Source organism: Heptranchias perlo, chromosome 5, assembly GCF_035084215.1.
Source record: "Heptranchias perlo isolate sHepPer1 chromosome 5, sHepPer1.hap1, whole genome shotgun sequence".
Classification (NCBI taxonomy): domain Eukaryota; kingdom Metazoa; phylum Chordata; class Chondrichthyes; order Hexanchiformes; family Hexanchidae; genus Heptranchias; species Heptranchias perlo.
The window spans coordinates 67,348,442-67,365,880 of NC_090329.1; the positions used below are offsets into that span (position 1 = coordinate 67,348,442).

The 17,439-nt window shown below is 44.1% G+C and overlaps 1 protein-coding gene across 6 annotated transcripts in view; it reads left to right on the forward strand.

Annotated features, from left to right (window-relative positions):
- The first annotated feature begins 17,078 nt into the window (after nucleotides 1-17,078).
- The window catches only part of med23 (mediator complex subunit 23), a 120,745-nt gene continuing 120,384 nt past the window's right edge, over nucleotides 17,079-17,439 (forward strand). For 5 of the 6 annotated variants that reach the window (XM_067984535.1, XM_067984536.1, XM_067984540.1 and 2 more), the window contains exon 1: nucleotides 17,079-17,187. In XM_067984535.1, the coding sequence (XP_067840636.1) occupies nucleotides 17,137-17,187 (51 nt within the window). In that variant the 5' untranslated portion in view covers nucleotides 17,079-17,136. The remainder of the gene's footprint in view (nucleotides 17,188-17,439) is intronic. The other variant, XM_067984539.1, reaches the window with a different exon arrangement.

Here is a 17,439-nt window from a genome sequence, read left to right on the forward strand (position 1 = left end):
TCCCATGTCTATGTTTACAAACTGTTGAGTTATGTTAAAACATTGAATAAAGGTTGCGCACCACTAAATCCCACACCCTCCAATCTGTCGATCTGAGTTTGTACCAGGTCTGCGAGAGAGTGTGCACCAAGGTTCTCTGATGATGCACCAGAGGCCTTGGTGCGAGAGGTGGACAGAAGGAGGGGCATCCTATATCCGCAAGGGGGCAAGAGGCCCTCCAAACATATGCTCCCGAGGCAGTAGGGGACGAAGACAATGCCAAGAGCATAGCACCATGGACTTGGATGCAATGCAGGAAGAAGTTCAATGCTTTGACATGAGTCAAGGTCAACTGTCAAGTGGCATCTCCTAACAACTGCACCTCTAACCGCATCCACTGCTCCACGCACTACACCCCCCATCACCTACATACCAACAAACTCTTTCAATCGGTACTCAACTCTTCCAATCAGATGCTTCCTTTCACCCTCACACATTACCACTGTTGCAAACCACACACCCACAACTCACAGGTCACACATGCTGGCAGCTATTCAACCATGACAGGCTCATCACCCAAACATCCTGCAGGAGACTCACCGACACACGTCCTGCTTTCTTGCAGGAGAAGGTGGCGCATAACAGGAGGCAGCAAGTGGCAGTGGCTCCATGGAACATGAACCTGCTGTCCTCTCTCAGGATGACAGCATTCCTGTGCCACCCCTGCCACTCTGCCAGTGCCCTTGCTGTTGCCTGTCAGCTAGCCAGCACGCTCCTTGTAGAGTATTGAAACTTTATTATAGGAAGATAGGAACAGGAATAGGCAACTTAGCCCCTCGAACATTGTTCTGCATTCAATGAGATCATGGCTGATCTGTGACCTAACTCCATATACCCGCCTTAGCCCCATATCCCTTAATACCTTTGGTTAACAAAAATCTATCAATCTCAGATTTAAAATTAACTCTTGAGCTAGCATCAACTGCCGTTTGCAGAAGAGCGTTCCAAACCTCTACCACCCTTTGCATATAAAAGCGTTTCCTAACTTCATTCTTGCAAGTCCTGGCTCTAATTTTTAGGCCATGTCCCTAGTCCTAGTATTCAAGTATAGGAGACCTCCAAAACCAGGTACAAATGCATCAGCAGCCAGAAGCAATAATCCAGCAACTAACCTGTAAATCCTGCATGATCCCTTTAAATAGCGATGGTGGGGGGGGGTCCTCCATGCTGTTTATGACCTGTTCAGCTGTGCGAGGTTAAGACAGTGCGTCAGCTGGAGCGTTGAGTACCAAAATCACATCTGTCCCTTTAAATCAGCATTGCACACTGATTGAACGCATATTCTCCCTACTTTACATGCTCCCGGCATTCATTATCTGCACGTGCACAAATGCCTTTACCAAGATGGCATCCAGCGCACGTCATGCTAGAAGTGTGCGTGCGCATTCCTGATGCCATTTTGGGTCCTACAGTGGCCGCGTAGCACCTACAAAACGGGCACTACGCTGCCCAATTTATAGCTCATTTGCTCTCAATGGGCCGTGTGCAAACATCAATAGCTTTCTCTATCTCCAAGCTATGACTCAGTCTTTAAACATTTGTTGTTCACATTACTCGAACCCCCCCTTATCAAAACTGCTCAGGATCTGTGCATACAAAGACTCTCCGGACAGCTCAGATAACAGAATACCTGATGTCATTAACCTCCCTTAGGATTAATTGCCTCTGAGTTATCAAGAACTCTTATCGCTGTTCAAAGCACCTCGTATCCCTACCAAAGTATGGAAAACTCCCTTTACCCATGTTATGAACTGGAAATGAGATGCTCATTACTCAAAGAGAAGGAAGGATCCAGTTGTCGTGGTCCATGTAGGTACCAACGACATATTTAGGACTAAGAAAGAGGCTCTGCTGAGGGAGTTTGAGCAGCTAGGGACTAAATTAAAAAGCAGAACCACAAAGGTGATAATCTCCAGATTATTACCTGAGCCATGAGCAAATTGTTACAGGGTAAATCAGATCTGAGAGATGAATGCATGGCTCAAAGATTGGTCTGGGAGAAGTGGGTTTCATTTCTTGGGGCACTGGCACCAGTACTGGGGAAAGAGGGAGCTGTTCCATTGGGACGGGCTTCACCTGAACCATGCTGGGACCAGTGTTCTGGCAAACTGAATAACTAGGGTGGTAGAGAAGGCTTTAAACTAAATAGAGTGGGGGAGGGCTCAGGTGGGGCAAAGTTTAGATTGATAAAGAGAAAAGACAAGAAAGTAATACAGAAAAGTGATGGGAGTAATGATAAACAGAGTGTGTCAGGAAGGGATGGAGCATACAAACATAAGAGTGCGCTAGCAAATGGGGCTGGGGTAGGAAAAAATGGTAAAAAGACAAAATTAAAGGTTCTTTATCTGAATACGCACAGCATTCGTAATAAGATAGATGAATTGACGGCACAAATAGAAACAAATGGGTATGATCTCGTGGCCATTACAGAGACGTGGTTACAAGGTGACCAAGGTTGGGAGTTAAATATTCAGGGTTATTTAACATTTTGGAAGGATAGGAAAAAAAGTAAAGGTGGTGGGGTAGCTCTGTTAATAAAGGATGAAACTAGTATAATGGTGAGAAATGATCTTGGCTCAGAAGATCAAGATGTCGAATCAATTTGGGAGGAGGTAAGAAATAGCAAGGGAAAGAAATCATTGGTGGGAGCAGTATATAGGCCCCCTAACAGTAGCTACACTGTAGGGCAAAATATAAATCAGGAAATAAGGGGGGCTTGTAAAAAAGTTAATGCTATAATCATGGGTGATTTTAACTTTCACATAGATTGGACAAATCAAATTGGCAAAAATAGCCCTGAGGAGGAGTTCATAGAGTGTATTAGGGACTGTTTCTTAAACCAATACGTCGGGGAACCAACCAGGGAAGAGGCCATTTTGGATCTGGTAATGGGTAACGAAACAGGATTAATTAATTATCTCAAAGTAAAGGATCCCTTGGGAAGCAGTGATCATAACATGATAGAATTTCACATCCAGTTTGAGAGCGAGGATCTAGGGTCTAAAACTACTGTATTAAACTTAAATAAGGGCAATGATAAAGGAATGAGGGCGGAATTGGCTAAAGTGGACTGGGTAAACAGATTAGATGGTATGATGGTGGATAAGCAGTGGCAAACATTTAAAAAGATATTTTATGACTTGCAACAAAAATATATCCCTGTGAGGAGGAAAGACTCCACAAAAAGGGTGAACCAACCATGGCTAACTAAGGAAGTAAAGGATGGTATCAGGTTAAAAGAAAAAGCATACAACATGGCAAAGATTACTGGTAAGCCCGAAGAGTGGGAAAACTTTAAAAACCAGCAAAGAATGACTAAAAGAATAATAAAGAGGGAGAAAATAAATTATGAGGGTAAACTAGCAAAAAATATAAAATCTGACAGTAAAAGCTTCTACAAGTATATAAAAAGGAAAAGGGTAGCTAAAGTAAACATTGGTCCCTTAGAGGATGAGACTGGGGAAATAATAATGGAAAACAAGGAAATGGCAGAGGAATTGAACAGATATTTTGTATCTTCACAGTAGAAGACACAAATAATATACCAATAATAGTAGAAAATCAAGGGGCAAAGGGAAGGGAGGAACTAAAAACAATGACTATCACTAGAGAAAAAGTACTAGGTAAACTAATGGGTCTAAAGGCTGATAAGTCCCCTGGACCTGATGGCTCGCGTCCGAGGGTCTTAAAGGAAGTGGCTACAGAGATAGTGGTTGCATTGGTTGTAATCTTCCAGAATTCACTAGATTCTGGAAAGGTCCCAGCGGATTGGAAAACCGCAAACATAATACCCCTATTCAAGAAGGGAGTGAGACAGAAAGCAGGTAACTATAGACCAGTTAGCCTAACATCTGTCATTGGGAAAATGCTAGAATCCATCATTAAGGAAGGAGTAGCAGGATATTTAGAGATTCATAATACAATCAAGGAGAGTCAACATGGTTTTATGAAGGGGAAATCGTGTCTGACAAATTTATTAGAGTTCTTTGAGGAAGTAACGGGCAAGGTGGATAATGGATGCAGTATATTTGGATTTCCAAAAGGCATTCGATAAGGGGCCACATAAAAGATTACTGCACAAGATAAGAGCTCATGGTGTTGGGGGTAATATACTGGCATGGATAGAGGATTGGCTAACGAACAGAAAACAAAGAGTCAGGATAAAAGCGTCATTTCCAAAATGGCAATCTGTAACTAATGGAGTGCTGCAGGGCTCAGTGCTGGGGCCTCAACTATTTACAATATATATCAATGACTTTGATGGAGGAACAGAGTGTCTTGCGGCCAAATTTGCTGATGATACAAAGATAGGTGGAAAAGCAAGTTGCGATGAGGACACAAAGGGCTCGATATTACCAGGGCTGCGGGTTCGCGGTGGGGGGTCTATTGGGCGCAAGGGTAACGCGCCCGGTGAAATCAGTCTGCCCCGCGCGTGATTGCAGCCTAATTGGAGCCACTTACCTGGTCGGCCGGGTTCCCCGCTGCTGAGCTGCGCGTCGGGCTGACTGCGCATGCGCAGTTAGGTCTGTTAGCTGGAGGAGCTCTATTTAAAGGGGCAGTCCTCCACTGACTGATGCTGCAACAAATAGGAAAAATTACAGCATGGAGCAGCCCAGGGGGAAGGCTGCTCCCAGGTTTAATGATCACTCCAGCTCTTACTGGATGGGGTGAGGAGGAGGGGGAGGACAGAGATCTTCCCCCCGGCGGGCGGGAGGAAGCGGCCTGCCTCTGCCACCACGAAGGCCTGGCTCGAGGTGGCAAAGGAGGTCACCTGCACCACCAACATATCGCCCACCTGCATACAGTGCAGGAGGTGCTCCAATGACCTAAGTAGGTCAGCCAAAGTGAGTACACTTACTCATTCCCCTACACTCCGTCTGCCACATCACCGCCCCCACCCCACATCTCCTTCTGCACTGCCAACACTACTCTGTCACATCACCCCTCACACCCACTCAAAGCTCATCCTCATCTTACCTGCACTTACTCACCTCGCCAGTACTCATCCCACCACTACCACTCAACCCAATCCTCATACAATCTCATGGCTCTATCTCATACTCACCCTCTCATGCATCTCTTTCACAGTCAGCCTCACTCAACCTGCCACTACCTGTGCTGCAGCCACAGGGCATGCGTCACATATGTGCAGTAGGCAGCGTAAGGCAAACGTGTCGTGAGAATGAAGGGGATGCACAAGGGTGTTTGTGGGTTTGTCATGGTTTTTACTTATATTTAATTTCTGACCAACTCACATCACATATTATATTGGCACCACTACTGCCACGTCTTTGCGAATCTTGCCTGGTTTGTGCAATAATGCCCTTTCCTGAGGATCACAATGAAGACCCACACCTGATGCCACCCATTGTGTCACTGCAGAGTGGGTGTAGGTGTATTTACAGGGCTCTTTTGTACAGACGACTGAGAGACGTCGGCGATGTCCCTGGTGGCACCCTGGAAGGATTCGGAGGAGAAGTTGTTGAGGGCAGTGGTGACTTTGACAGCGACAGGTAAGAAGATGGTGCTGGGGCCAGCCGGGAGCAGCTCGGCATGAAGGAGGCTGCAGATGTCCACGACTACATGTCGAGTGACTTTGAGCCTCCGTGTGCACTGCTGCTCAGAGAGGTCCAGGAAGCTAAGCCTCGGTCTGTGGACCCTGTGGTGAGGGTAGTGTCCTCTGCGAAGCATCTCTCTCTGCGGTTGCCCTCCCTCCTGCTGTGCAGGTGGATGTGTCACAGCACTGTGTTGTGGAGCTCCACGTGTCAGAGGTGGACGGCGTGGCTGGTGATGCTGTTCGCCCTCCGAGGAGGTCATGACTGCAGCTATGGCGGCCCCAATCCGGAAGATGTACATCTGAGGGGGTCCGCAAGGTAGGTACATGTCTCTCGACCCCGGGGTAAGTGTGCAAGTTGGTGAATTTGATTGTTAGGAGGAGGGTGGTGGAGGCCAAACTTTGTCCCAAGTGACAGAGTGGCCTCCTGCAATGAGTGAGGGTCTCCCCACCCCCCCACCTGTCAAATGGACCTTTGCAGCTGCCACAGGCTGATTGCTGCAACACGTCCATTTGAACTGGGAGTGTTTCACCCAGTACGGGAAACAGTCCCAGTTGTTTGTAAAATCCCACCCCTCCTGAAATATTCCCTTAGTCAGGTCTGTTAATGACCTGAAATAACTACATAAATACTGTCAAGTGGCGCCCTGCTGGCTTTAATTGCCTGCGCGAGTCCCACATGCGGGGACTGTGCACGCACGTCAGCGCGTCTGTGGGGAACCCGGAAGCGGACGGGTTGGAGCCGGGCTCCCGACCCGCTCCAGGATTCCCCGATTTTCGGAGCCCCCCGCCAGGAACGCACCCGATAGCAGGTGCTAATATCGGGCCCAAAGTGTCTGCAAAGGTATATTGACAGGTTAAGCGAATGAGCAAAAATTTGGCAGATGGAATATAATATGGGAAAATGTGAAGTCATCCACTTTGGGAGGAAAAATAAAAAAGCAAAATATTATTTGAATGGAGAAATACTACAAAATGCTGTGGTACAGAGGGATCTGGGTGTCCTCGTACATGAAACACAAAAAGTCAACATACAGGTGCAACAGGTAATCTGGAATGCAAACGGAATATTGGCCTTTATTTCTAAGGGGATGGAGTATAAAAGCAGGGAAGTCATGCTACAACTGTACAGGGTGCTGGTGAGACCACACCTGGAGTACTGCGTACAGTTCTGGTGCCCTTATTTAAGGAAGGACATACTTGCATTGGAGGCAGTTCAGAGAAGGTTCACTAGGTTGATTCCGGGTATGGAAGGGTTGTCTTATGAGGAAAGATTGAACAGGTTGGGTCTATACTCATTGGAGTTTAAAAGAATGAGAGGAGATCTTATTGAAACATATAAGATTCTGAGGGGACTCGATAGGGTAGATGCTGAGAGGATGTTACCCCTCATGGGGGAATCTAAAACCAGGGGGCATAGTCTCAGAATAAGAGGCCGCCCATTTAAGACGGAAATGAGGAGGAATTTCTTCTCCCAGAGGGTTGTGAATCTTTGGAATTCTTTACCCCAAAAAGCTGTGGAGGCTGAGTCATTGAATACATTCAAGGCTGAGTTAGACAAATTTTTGATCAGCAAGGGAGTCAAAGGATATGGGGAAAAGGCAGGAAAGTGGGGTTACGGTAAAAATCAGATCAGCCATGTTTTCATTGAATGGCGGAGCAGGCTCGAGGGGCCGAATGGCCTACTCCTGCTCCTATCTCTTATGGTCAAAGAGGCCCTCTCTTCACAAAGTAACCCAAAAGCTTGTTTTGGATAAATAGAAGGCCTTTGTTTATCTGAGACCTTGCAGGTAACACCTGTCTGTCTGCACACTGATTGCCTTGGCAACGGGCAGTTGAAAAAACTGTCTGTAATCACCAAGCATTGTTCTGTGAATTATAAATGCGATTTCATTTCGAGGATTTCATTTCGTTCACCTGAGGAAGGAGGAAGCCTCCGAAAGCTTGTGAATTTAAAATAAAATTGCTGGACTATAACTTGGTGTTGTAAAATTGTTTACAATTTGTTCACAGAGAAAGCTAACATAATGCTTTTCCCTAAGAATGTTAACAAAATTATAGAAAACTTGAATAATGCTTTTCTTACAGCAGGACATAGCTCTGATTACATGTTAATTTTCAATGCCATGGGTACCTGCCATTTGCAGGTCTCTCCTCACACCAGTTAGCACTTCCAGTGATATTAGTTTTGGGGCTATCTCCATTCTGTGGAGCAGCAGCCAGGACTAGCTGAAACGATGACTAAACATGTTCGAGTCAACAAATAACATGATCAATTTTGATTAGCATTCAGATTAACATCTGTTCCACTTCGTGACACACCCATAATTACAAATATTGTTTCAGCCGATGTCAGCAGGCCGGCTTCCTGGTGCAAGAGGAGCCTTGAAATGTGTTTCCCTGGGGTTGAAAATGAACAAACATCAGAATAGATCCTGCTCTTGCCACGTTGGAGATTTTTTATTTCTTTTTTTTAAAATTAGGTTGTCAAGAGAGTACATTCACATTTTATGAAGCCATTATGCATATAGGTGTACATTCACAAATATTTTATGAAGCCATTGCACAATTATAGGTACATTCACATATATTTTTCTGAAGTCATTGTAGATTCATACACATTTTTATGAGAGTGTACATTCTTATACATAGTTGATGAAGTCATTGCACATCCTCACTGCATTGTGCTTGAATGGAAATAAAAATCAGAAGAGATGTAAAATGGGCTGCCGATTCACTATTGCTCGTTTTACACTAAGTCAAAATTACCCCCAATTAATGTTTTGTACAATCTCATGCATTTTATGCCATTGTGAGAAGATGGCTCTCTTGTGTCACCTGTGGGTCTATGTGTCATTCCATTCCATTTTCACAGCGGGGTGGGGGGGGGTTTAGCTAAGACAGATGCTGAGGAGCCTCATGTTCACACACCAAGGGGTAATAACTCTGATTGACAGCTTTGTGAGTTGAACTGTCCCTGGCATCTCACGCATCATAAGGCAGGTGACAGATAACTCTCTCTCACAGACACAGACCCAGAGGGCAAGCTGTGTTATCACAAAGGCAGCAAGAACATATATATATTTTCAAAGTCTAGGCCCGCTAGCTTCAGTTTAGCTAGAGAAAGTAGGTTAATATTAAAAGAGTTAGTAAGTTGTGTCTTTTATTATTTTTCATAATCAAAGAGCGTAAGGTAAATAATAGTACGCAGTGTGAAAACTGTATACTGTTCATTCGTGGACTTTATAAAAAATAAACCCGAAGCTGTTCCTGTCTCAACAGAGTGCTTTTCAGTCTGTTTTCCATAAAGAGAGAAGAATGCACGTGCCGACATGTGCAATATTACAGTAGCCGGTATACGAGATAAGGGTTCTTTATTACGATCGCTGGGTTTCGCTGTCACTGAACTAGATATTGGTTAGTAAAAGGTGCACTTCTGATTGTCGGGGTTATAAAGTCCACTTACAAGAGTGACCGGAGATGCTGGATCTGAGAAAATAACACAAAAAGCTAAAAAACTACATCGAGGTACCTGGGGAGGAGGCAACACTACCACCGACATAACATGATTTTCATCACTGACTACAAAGGATCAAAGCATCTCCTCGTGTTCGTTCTTCCATCCAGCCCGACAGCTACAGAATCTTGAGGCGAGTTCCAGGACCTGAAAAGAAGAGCTTTAGGAATAAGAAGCTGGAGATTTGAACGGGGGAGACAGAGAAAAGAATTGTTGAAAAATGAAAGAAAAATAGTAAGGGAACGTATATTTGCTAAAATGAATTAAACAAATTTCCAGCACACAAGAAGCAAAAAAAAATTGATTCACTAACAATAAAACAAAGCAGTCAGTTGAACTATTTCATGCAGACTTGAAAGACAACATAGAAGACAAAGAGCAAATGTGGTCATGAGCAAAATACAAAAAGATCAGAGTGACAAGAACAACTTGCTTTATATAGTGACAACAGAACAATTATAAATTGTTTTCCAACTCAAATGCTCTTGTGATCCCCTCCATGCTGTAAAAGTACAAAGTCCAATAATGGCAACTGCTGATGGGTGGTATTTGTGGATTTTCCAGCATAGTCTTCTGCCTGTTCGCCCTCATTTATTGCATGTCCTGTATAAGGACTGCAATACTGTCATGAAGTAAACTTTAACGAGAAAACAATTGTCTATTATTTTGCCCATGAGAATCAATTTCAGGATACACATGATGCCTCGACATACAGTGTCATAGAGATACGTACACTACATCCCTAGATGATGCTACGTTTGATCACCGGGAAATATTAAAAATAGAGGCCTGCTATCTATTTAATTTATATACCTTGCATTGCGCCCTATTTCTCCCCTCACAGGTTCACCCTGCCATTCAGCCATGTACCTCTCGTAGCCCAAAAATTGAGGTGGGCTGCCAACTTTGTGGGTCACTGCCGCTGTAGCTCTTAACGGGCTGTCAAGAGGTAAATTCACCAATTTACACAAATGTAATTGAATTTGCACATGGGGGGCCAGATTTTGCTGGAGCTGGGCGTCTCGCAGCATGCCCCATTAGTTAGACTTGTTCATGCACCATTAGGTTTTAACATTTTTGCCCACAAAGTTGCTGAAAGTGTGAGCTGATAATGGCACAGCGAGGGCAATAGAGCACTTGGCAGCTTGGTGAACAATGAGACAAACAGGGGTAAATTTCAACCCCCAAGAACGGGAGGGTTGGGGAGCTGGTGGGGAGTAAAAATTCTCCATTTTCAGAGCAGGACCGCATCCCGGCTCCAACACACCTACTTCTGGTTTTAACCCAGGCAGGTTTTTCTGCGTATGGAGAGTAGACACCAGAAAGTCCCACCCCCATTTAAAGCCAGCGGGCCAATACTTAAAAGGGAAATGTACCTCATTGAGATACTTGAGGTACTTAATATTTTGTATACTGGGATGATAAAATAAATTTAACGGTACTGTTCGGGTTTCCCATCGCTTCCCATTCCAATTCCGATCCACCATCAACATCCTGGGGGTGACCATTGACCAGAAGCTTAACTGGACCAGCCACATAAATACTGTGGCTACAAGAGCAGGTCAGAGGCTGGGTATTCTGTGGCGAGTGACTCACCTCCTGACTCCCCATAGCTTTTCCACCATCTACATGGCACAAGCCAGGAGTGTGATGGAATACTCTCCACCTGCCTGGATGAGTGCAGCTCCAACAACACTCAAGAAGCTCAACACCATCCAAGACAAAGCAGCCCGCCTGAGGGCCGGAGGAGCAGGAGTGCCTCATTCAGGCCCAACAAGCTCACCTGGCTGACAGGACCCCCGCGATCGGCCGCCCCCCCCCCTCGATGGTGGACCCCTACCTACTTCTGACTCTTCATCCGAACTCCATAGATCTTCTTCTCAGCCCTTCAATCTCTTCCTCAGCACCTCCAGATCTTCTACCCGCCCCCCCCCCCCACCAATCTTCTCTCACCGCCCCCCCCCAATCTTCTCCCCGGCAACCCCCCAACCTTCTCCCTGCCCCCCCCCCCAACCCCGATCGTCTCCCTAGTGTATGATCCCTCTCTCCCTCTGAACCCTGGCTGCGGCCAGCAGGCCTTCCTGCCCGACAGCCAGCCAGTCTGTCAATCAGGCTGGCTGCCGGGTACAAAACCCGGAAGTGCGATTGATGGGCCTCATTAAGGCGATCGCGACCCGCCCACTTTCCTTCCGGGTTTCGCACCCAGAAATCTCCCTCCCTGCTCCTTTCCAGGCTGGAAATTAAAAATTACCCCACAATGTAGCTCCTTAACCAACGAGATTAAAGGATTGAGAAATAAAGAGGCAGGACTGAGAAGGAGGGTGAATTAGAGTGGGTGAATTCAATGTCAAATAAGGTACAGAAATAGAAATAAAGAGAGGAAAGGAAAGATTGGATTACGAGAGAGTAAAAAGAGACAGGATGGAAAAGTTAGAAAGAAAAATTTAAAATCTAAAATTTGACATTTTTAAAATCTCCTAAAACAATTCACAACCTGAAGGAATGAGACTCCACACTTATAATTATTTACTTTCTGGGTATGATTGATTGATTGGCAGTCATTAACAATTATTACATTGTTAAAATGGTACATATGCTGTCAATTACTAGACTTAACTTTCTGTGGTGAGTTTAATGGACAATTAATGTGCAAATGCAACAACTTCATGAAAATCACGGGGAGGTTAAGGGCGAGATGCCATTTTCGCGAAGCTAACAGCAGAGCGGCACAAATCGGCCAGCAATTTGTGGCAATTCGCAATTCATGAGATATTTCTTCTTCACTACAAGTTGCTGGCCGATTTGACCATTGATAACGGTGTGTGTCTTTCAGATGCCATTATTTTTTCAGCAAAATCTGGCCCCGGGTTTGTATTAATACGTCCCTCGCTAACAAAAATAGCAAGGATCAGGTATGGAGAGATAAAATTGCACTCTATATCCGTAGATGCCTTTTTCCTTTGCCCACTAAAAGTTATCCTGCTGTCATGGTGGCGGCCATCTGTCATGGGCAAACTATTTGTAATTTGAAAAATCTTTTTTTCTTTTTAAAGGGGCATCTAGCACTTCAGCAGTTTAGTGAGAAGGAACTTTAAAACTTCTCTCCCACCACCACCAAAACTGTAAATCATGCTTTTGTCACCTCAGGACTTGACTTTTCTAATACTCTCCTTCCACTCAACCAGCCATAAATTCCACCTCATTCAAAACGTTCTCTCCCATACAAGGCCCTGCGCTTCCACCCTGTCCAAGCTCCACTGGCAAATTAACTTCAAGATTCTTCCCCACTTTCAAATCCCTCAGTGTCCTCGCCCCACGTTATCTTCAGTGATGTCCGCCAGTCCTGCATGTCCGCACACATCCTTTATTCCTCTGGCACCAGGCTACTTCACAGTTGCCAACCGTTTGCATTTCACACGAATGACCAGGGTTTCTGGCCCCCATTTGTGCTGCCATGGTTGTGGGGGGGAGGGGGGGGGTGAAAAATCTGCTTATTTTGAAGCATATCAAATCATCCCACAAAGCTCTGCAAGTCACCTTTTCTGCACACATGCGATGCTTCAGCCCACGTGCAGAAGAGATGACTTGCAATGCTTAATTGAGAGAGAATCATCCAGCAGTTTCCAGGGCGCTGGAAACAGCATAAGCAGGGCTCGAAGGCTGCCAGGTATACATGTGCAATTTTGATTTGGTTTTTATGGCACAAGGCAGCACATGTAGTAGAGATGCTTGGATCTTTGCTAGCCAGTGATTATCCTTGATTGCCCTCTCTGTTTGTTAAAGTCTGCGAAGCACAACGTACAGCTCACTACTTCTTTTGAAACCAGTCCACTTTCTTTTACTATCATGTGGTTGATCATTAACAACTGTTTCTTTGGACAGAAGTACATACTTGCAGCACTGAGAAATACCATAAATTTCGGCCTCGCTAAAATTAATCAAGTCCTTACCAGAAGAGCAGTACAGAGTGTTAAAAGTGTTCCTGCCCCAAATGATTCAGCTACTCAGACCTGTATTCCGAGGCTTGCTTTGCAAAAAGTTACCCTATTTTGTTTGAACACGTTCCATCATTAGTATATTCACTCAGTTGGACTACATGAAATCTCTTGATCTAGCTTTGAATGTTTCTTTCAAATTTTGTGCTCTCCTGTTCCCTTTCTAAGTCCTTAAATCTCAGGCTTGGTCTGGTCAATTCTATTTGATAATAAAGTAATCTGGAACCGGCACATTGGAAAGCTGCAAGCATACAGGCTTAAGCTTCAACAGAAAGTCAACAAGGAAGTGAAAATGCTGCAAGAAATCTGCACATTACAGAGTGACATAGGAATCTGCCTACTCTCGCCTTCCAATAATATTGCTGCTAGTTCCAATGCTTGGTATATACTTCACAGATTTTAAGAAAAACCTGCAACAATTTTGACTTTCCAGCTACTAATGTCATTCCAGAGAAAATGCTTTGCAACGCAGTTACACTTCCATTGTTGCCAATAGTCCGCGTTTTGCGTGGACAGTCAGCATTTCCACTTCGGTTTGTGCTATTCACATAGGGGCTGGAGAGCCTGCTGTTTTGGGGAAAATAAGATTAGTCCAATCTGAAACTTCTTCGGACATCAGCTCTGGCCTCAAAAAGGCAGAAACTACGAGTAACAACTCAGGCCACCTGAGTCCGTATCCTCCTCTTCCTTAGCCTATCTGAACTTGTAAATTCTGCCACTTGAACTTGCATCACATTTAAGGAGACTTCAACTGCGTATAAGTGTCACAAATGTCCTTGCAAACCAGGATATATAAAAATTATTAGTGGGACTAACTGGATAGCTCTTTCGAAGAGCCAGGACACGCACGATGGGCCGAATGGCTTCCCTCTGTGCTGTAAGATTCTATGACTCCTTTTTTAGGTTCCTGGTTAAAAATTGGTCAAAACCTAGTTTGCAGGTTCTGAGTCAGTGTTAGAAAAGGCTGGTGTCGCTGCAGGGAACAGGCCTATGAATTCCTCCATAGAAGGTGAATTTTTCTAGCTCCTATTCGCATGGTCCATAAATCAGCTTATTTTGGGACAGCTTAAATCAAACAATAATGGTGGTAAATAACAGGTTGAGATTGTAGCAAAACTTGTGTCTGCATCTTACAGAGAATCATCAGAAAAGAAAATTGGAAAAAATGATTTTTTAAAAAAAAACTGCTGTTTCCTACCTGGAGATTACTGAGTTGGTGTTAATCTAGTGGAGCCCAGACACTTTAGATCATTCACTGCCATGGCTGCGAGAGGAGCAGCCCCAGTAGTTTTGCAAGCATGATGGAAAATCCTGGGATCACTCTGCTCTCCTGGCAGTGCTGCAACTTCTTGTTAGTTCTCATTCATTCCCCATTTATGTAAGACATGTGCAGCCTCCCAAGCAGCCAGCACTATTGTGTCACCTTAACTGTTTATCAGCTTTTCCCATTCCTCTTTTTCCCTACTCCTGTCATTCTCTGTCGCGATCCCTGATATTTTCTGGACCTGAATCTATCATTCTCTTTGTTCTGTTATCCTGTCTTTATTTAAGTCCCTGTCACTGTCTCTCTGACACTATCATTCTGTCTTTATCTCAGTTTTTCTCATTCTCACTCTATCCTTCTCTATGTTTCTATCTCAGTCTCTCTACGCCTGCCATTCTCTCTAACTCAGACTCTGTTTCTCTATACCTGCCATTCTCTCTAACTCAGTCTCTGTGATCCTCTGTTTCTATCCCTTACTTCGCCCATCAAAAAATTCTAAATGCACCACTGCAAAAATGACACTGTTAGTTGCATAATACAACTAATAGAATATTGGATATAGCTGCAGCTTAAAATCATGACAAATTTATGTCAAATTGCTCTTTCATTAATAACAACTTCTTTTTGTATGTCATACACAAGGCCATTGGATTAAAATTTTCACAGGAGAAATGAATTGCGGAATGTGATCACAAAACAGTCGTAAAAATTCTGAAATTCAATTAACTAAAAAGGAATTTAACTCATTCTCCTACTTTCAAGCAGTGGAGTTGGTCATAGGACTTTATTCAGGACTTTTTCAGCTGCACATCATTAATTGAATTGTCAGCTTTTCTGAGAATTGTAGGTTGGCAGATATAGGTTTTGTACTGATATGAGAAACACTGTCAATGTGCTGTTAATTAGATTGAAATTAGACCCCAATTATGTTACGACATTATGGCCTGCAATTTCCTGAGTATTTGTGCCCAGATACATGCGCAGTCGAGGCACAAATCAAATACCTAAATGATCGCTGAATTTTGGGCGGAATTCAGTTACATGCATACGTACAACACGCCCAAATCGCCTTAATAATCATCTATCGATCCCTCCGCACAAAAGTATCTCCGCCCATAAAAATGGCTCCACCTCCAAGTTACAGAGCCTCGTACGAGAGCTTACTGCAATTGTGCTTGCTCAGAGGCTCTGTTCAAATAACGATTTCAGCTGCAGCGGGAAACAGTCATTTTTCTGGCATTTTATTGCAATTTTGTGAGCGTTCTTAAAAATTTATCCTCAGTGACACCTGCTCTGTATTTGCTGTGTCTTTGAATGATTTTTATGGCTTAGTACAAGTCACATTAAACATTGAAAAGTTTCCCTGATCACTGTTCTTAAATATGCTGTGCCAAATGTGCATGAATGAATGATGGTTAAATGAGTTGAAACTTGAATTTTCATACCTAAAGAAGAGATATACTGGGGTGGATTCAGCGCTTTCCTTGGGCCCTAATTGATTACATTGATAATACGCCCATTTTATGTTTGGATGTATTGGCCCAGAGCAGAGCAACGAACGGCGTCCACCATTAGTTAGGCTTGACCTTGCCCATTTAATCTCAATGATATTTTGAGCCGCAAGTTGCTGGAAGTGTGAGATGGAAATGATGCGGCGCCCTCTACAGGGCATCTGGGACCTGAGTGAACAGGGCAAGCAACTGTGTATCTCCTTAACCAATCAGATTGAAGGATTGTGAAATTAACAGTGCAAGGACTGAGAAGGAAGTGTAAATTAGAGGGGGCGAATTCAATGTCAAATCAGGTACAGAAAGAGAAAGAGAGGAATTAAGGGTGAAAAAAAGGAAAAATAAAAAAAATTAATTAAAAAAAAAAACTCCAACAATTAAATCCAGAAGGATTGAGAGTCCACACTTGTAATAGTAAATTTTCAATGCCAGGCAGGTTGACAGGCAGTAAATTAACACTTATCACGTTGTTAAAAGGATACTTAGACTGAAATGGACAAGGCTTAACTTTCTGTGGCCAGTTTAGTTGGTATCTACCATGCAAATACATCAACTTCACACCGTTCAACGCATTTCAACTGTGAGGCAGACAGCGAGATGCCGTTTTTGCAAAGCTAACAGCGGAGCGGCGCATCTCCGACAGCAACTTTTGGATTTCCGTGTTTAACCGCGCATCTGCTGCTCTCCTGAAGTTGCTGCACCATTTATATAAATAATAGCAAGCACCATTTATATAAATGACAGCGAGCACCATTTATATAAATGACAGCGAGCACCATTTATATAAATGACAGCGAGCACCATTTATATAAATGACAGCGAGCACCATTTATATAAATGACAGCGAGCACCATTTATATAAATGACAGCGAGCACCATGAGCCTCACCATTAATTTGACAGCAAAATCTGGACCATTCTAATCAAATTTGGAGGAAATTTTAAACACGAGCTCCCCCCCCGCAACCTGACGCCTCTCTCCTCAGCTCAATATAAAAGTCTCTAGTGCGGGACAGCACTAAAAACGCAGCCGAATCTTCTCAAACATTTGTTTTTTGAATCGGGTTCAAACTCCCAAACAAAAAGGAGTCTTTAACCCAACACACACGTTACAATGGAGCGTCGAACCAGACCGGAACCAAATGTTCAGACCGTGAGGTCCGACGGAAGATGAGAGACAACGGGACGAGTGAGACCGGAACCGGAAATTGGGAGAAATGTCCATGGACTGAAAGGGGGACGAGAGCTCGGGTGGTGGAGATGGCGGTTTCCATGGAGACACAGTTACAGAGCATCTTCGAGGAGGTGGTGGTGAGTGAGAAATAATAGAGAGAAAGTCTGAGAGAGAGAGAAATCTACAGCGAGAGAGAGAGAGAAATCTACAGAGAGAGAGAGAGAAATCTACAGAGAGAGAGAGAGAGAAATCTACAGAGAGAGAGAGAGAGAAATCTACAGAGAGAGAGAGAGAGAAATCTACAGCGAGAGAGAGAAATCTACAGAGAGAGAGAGAGAGAGAAATCTACAGAGAGAGAGAGAGAGAAAAATCTACAGAGAGAGAGAGAA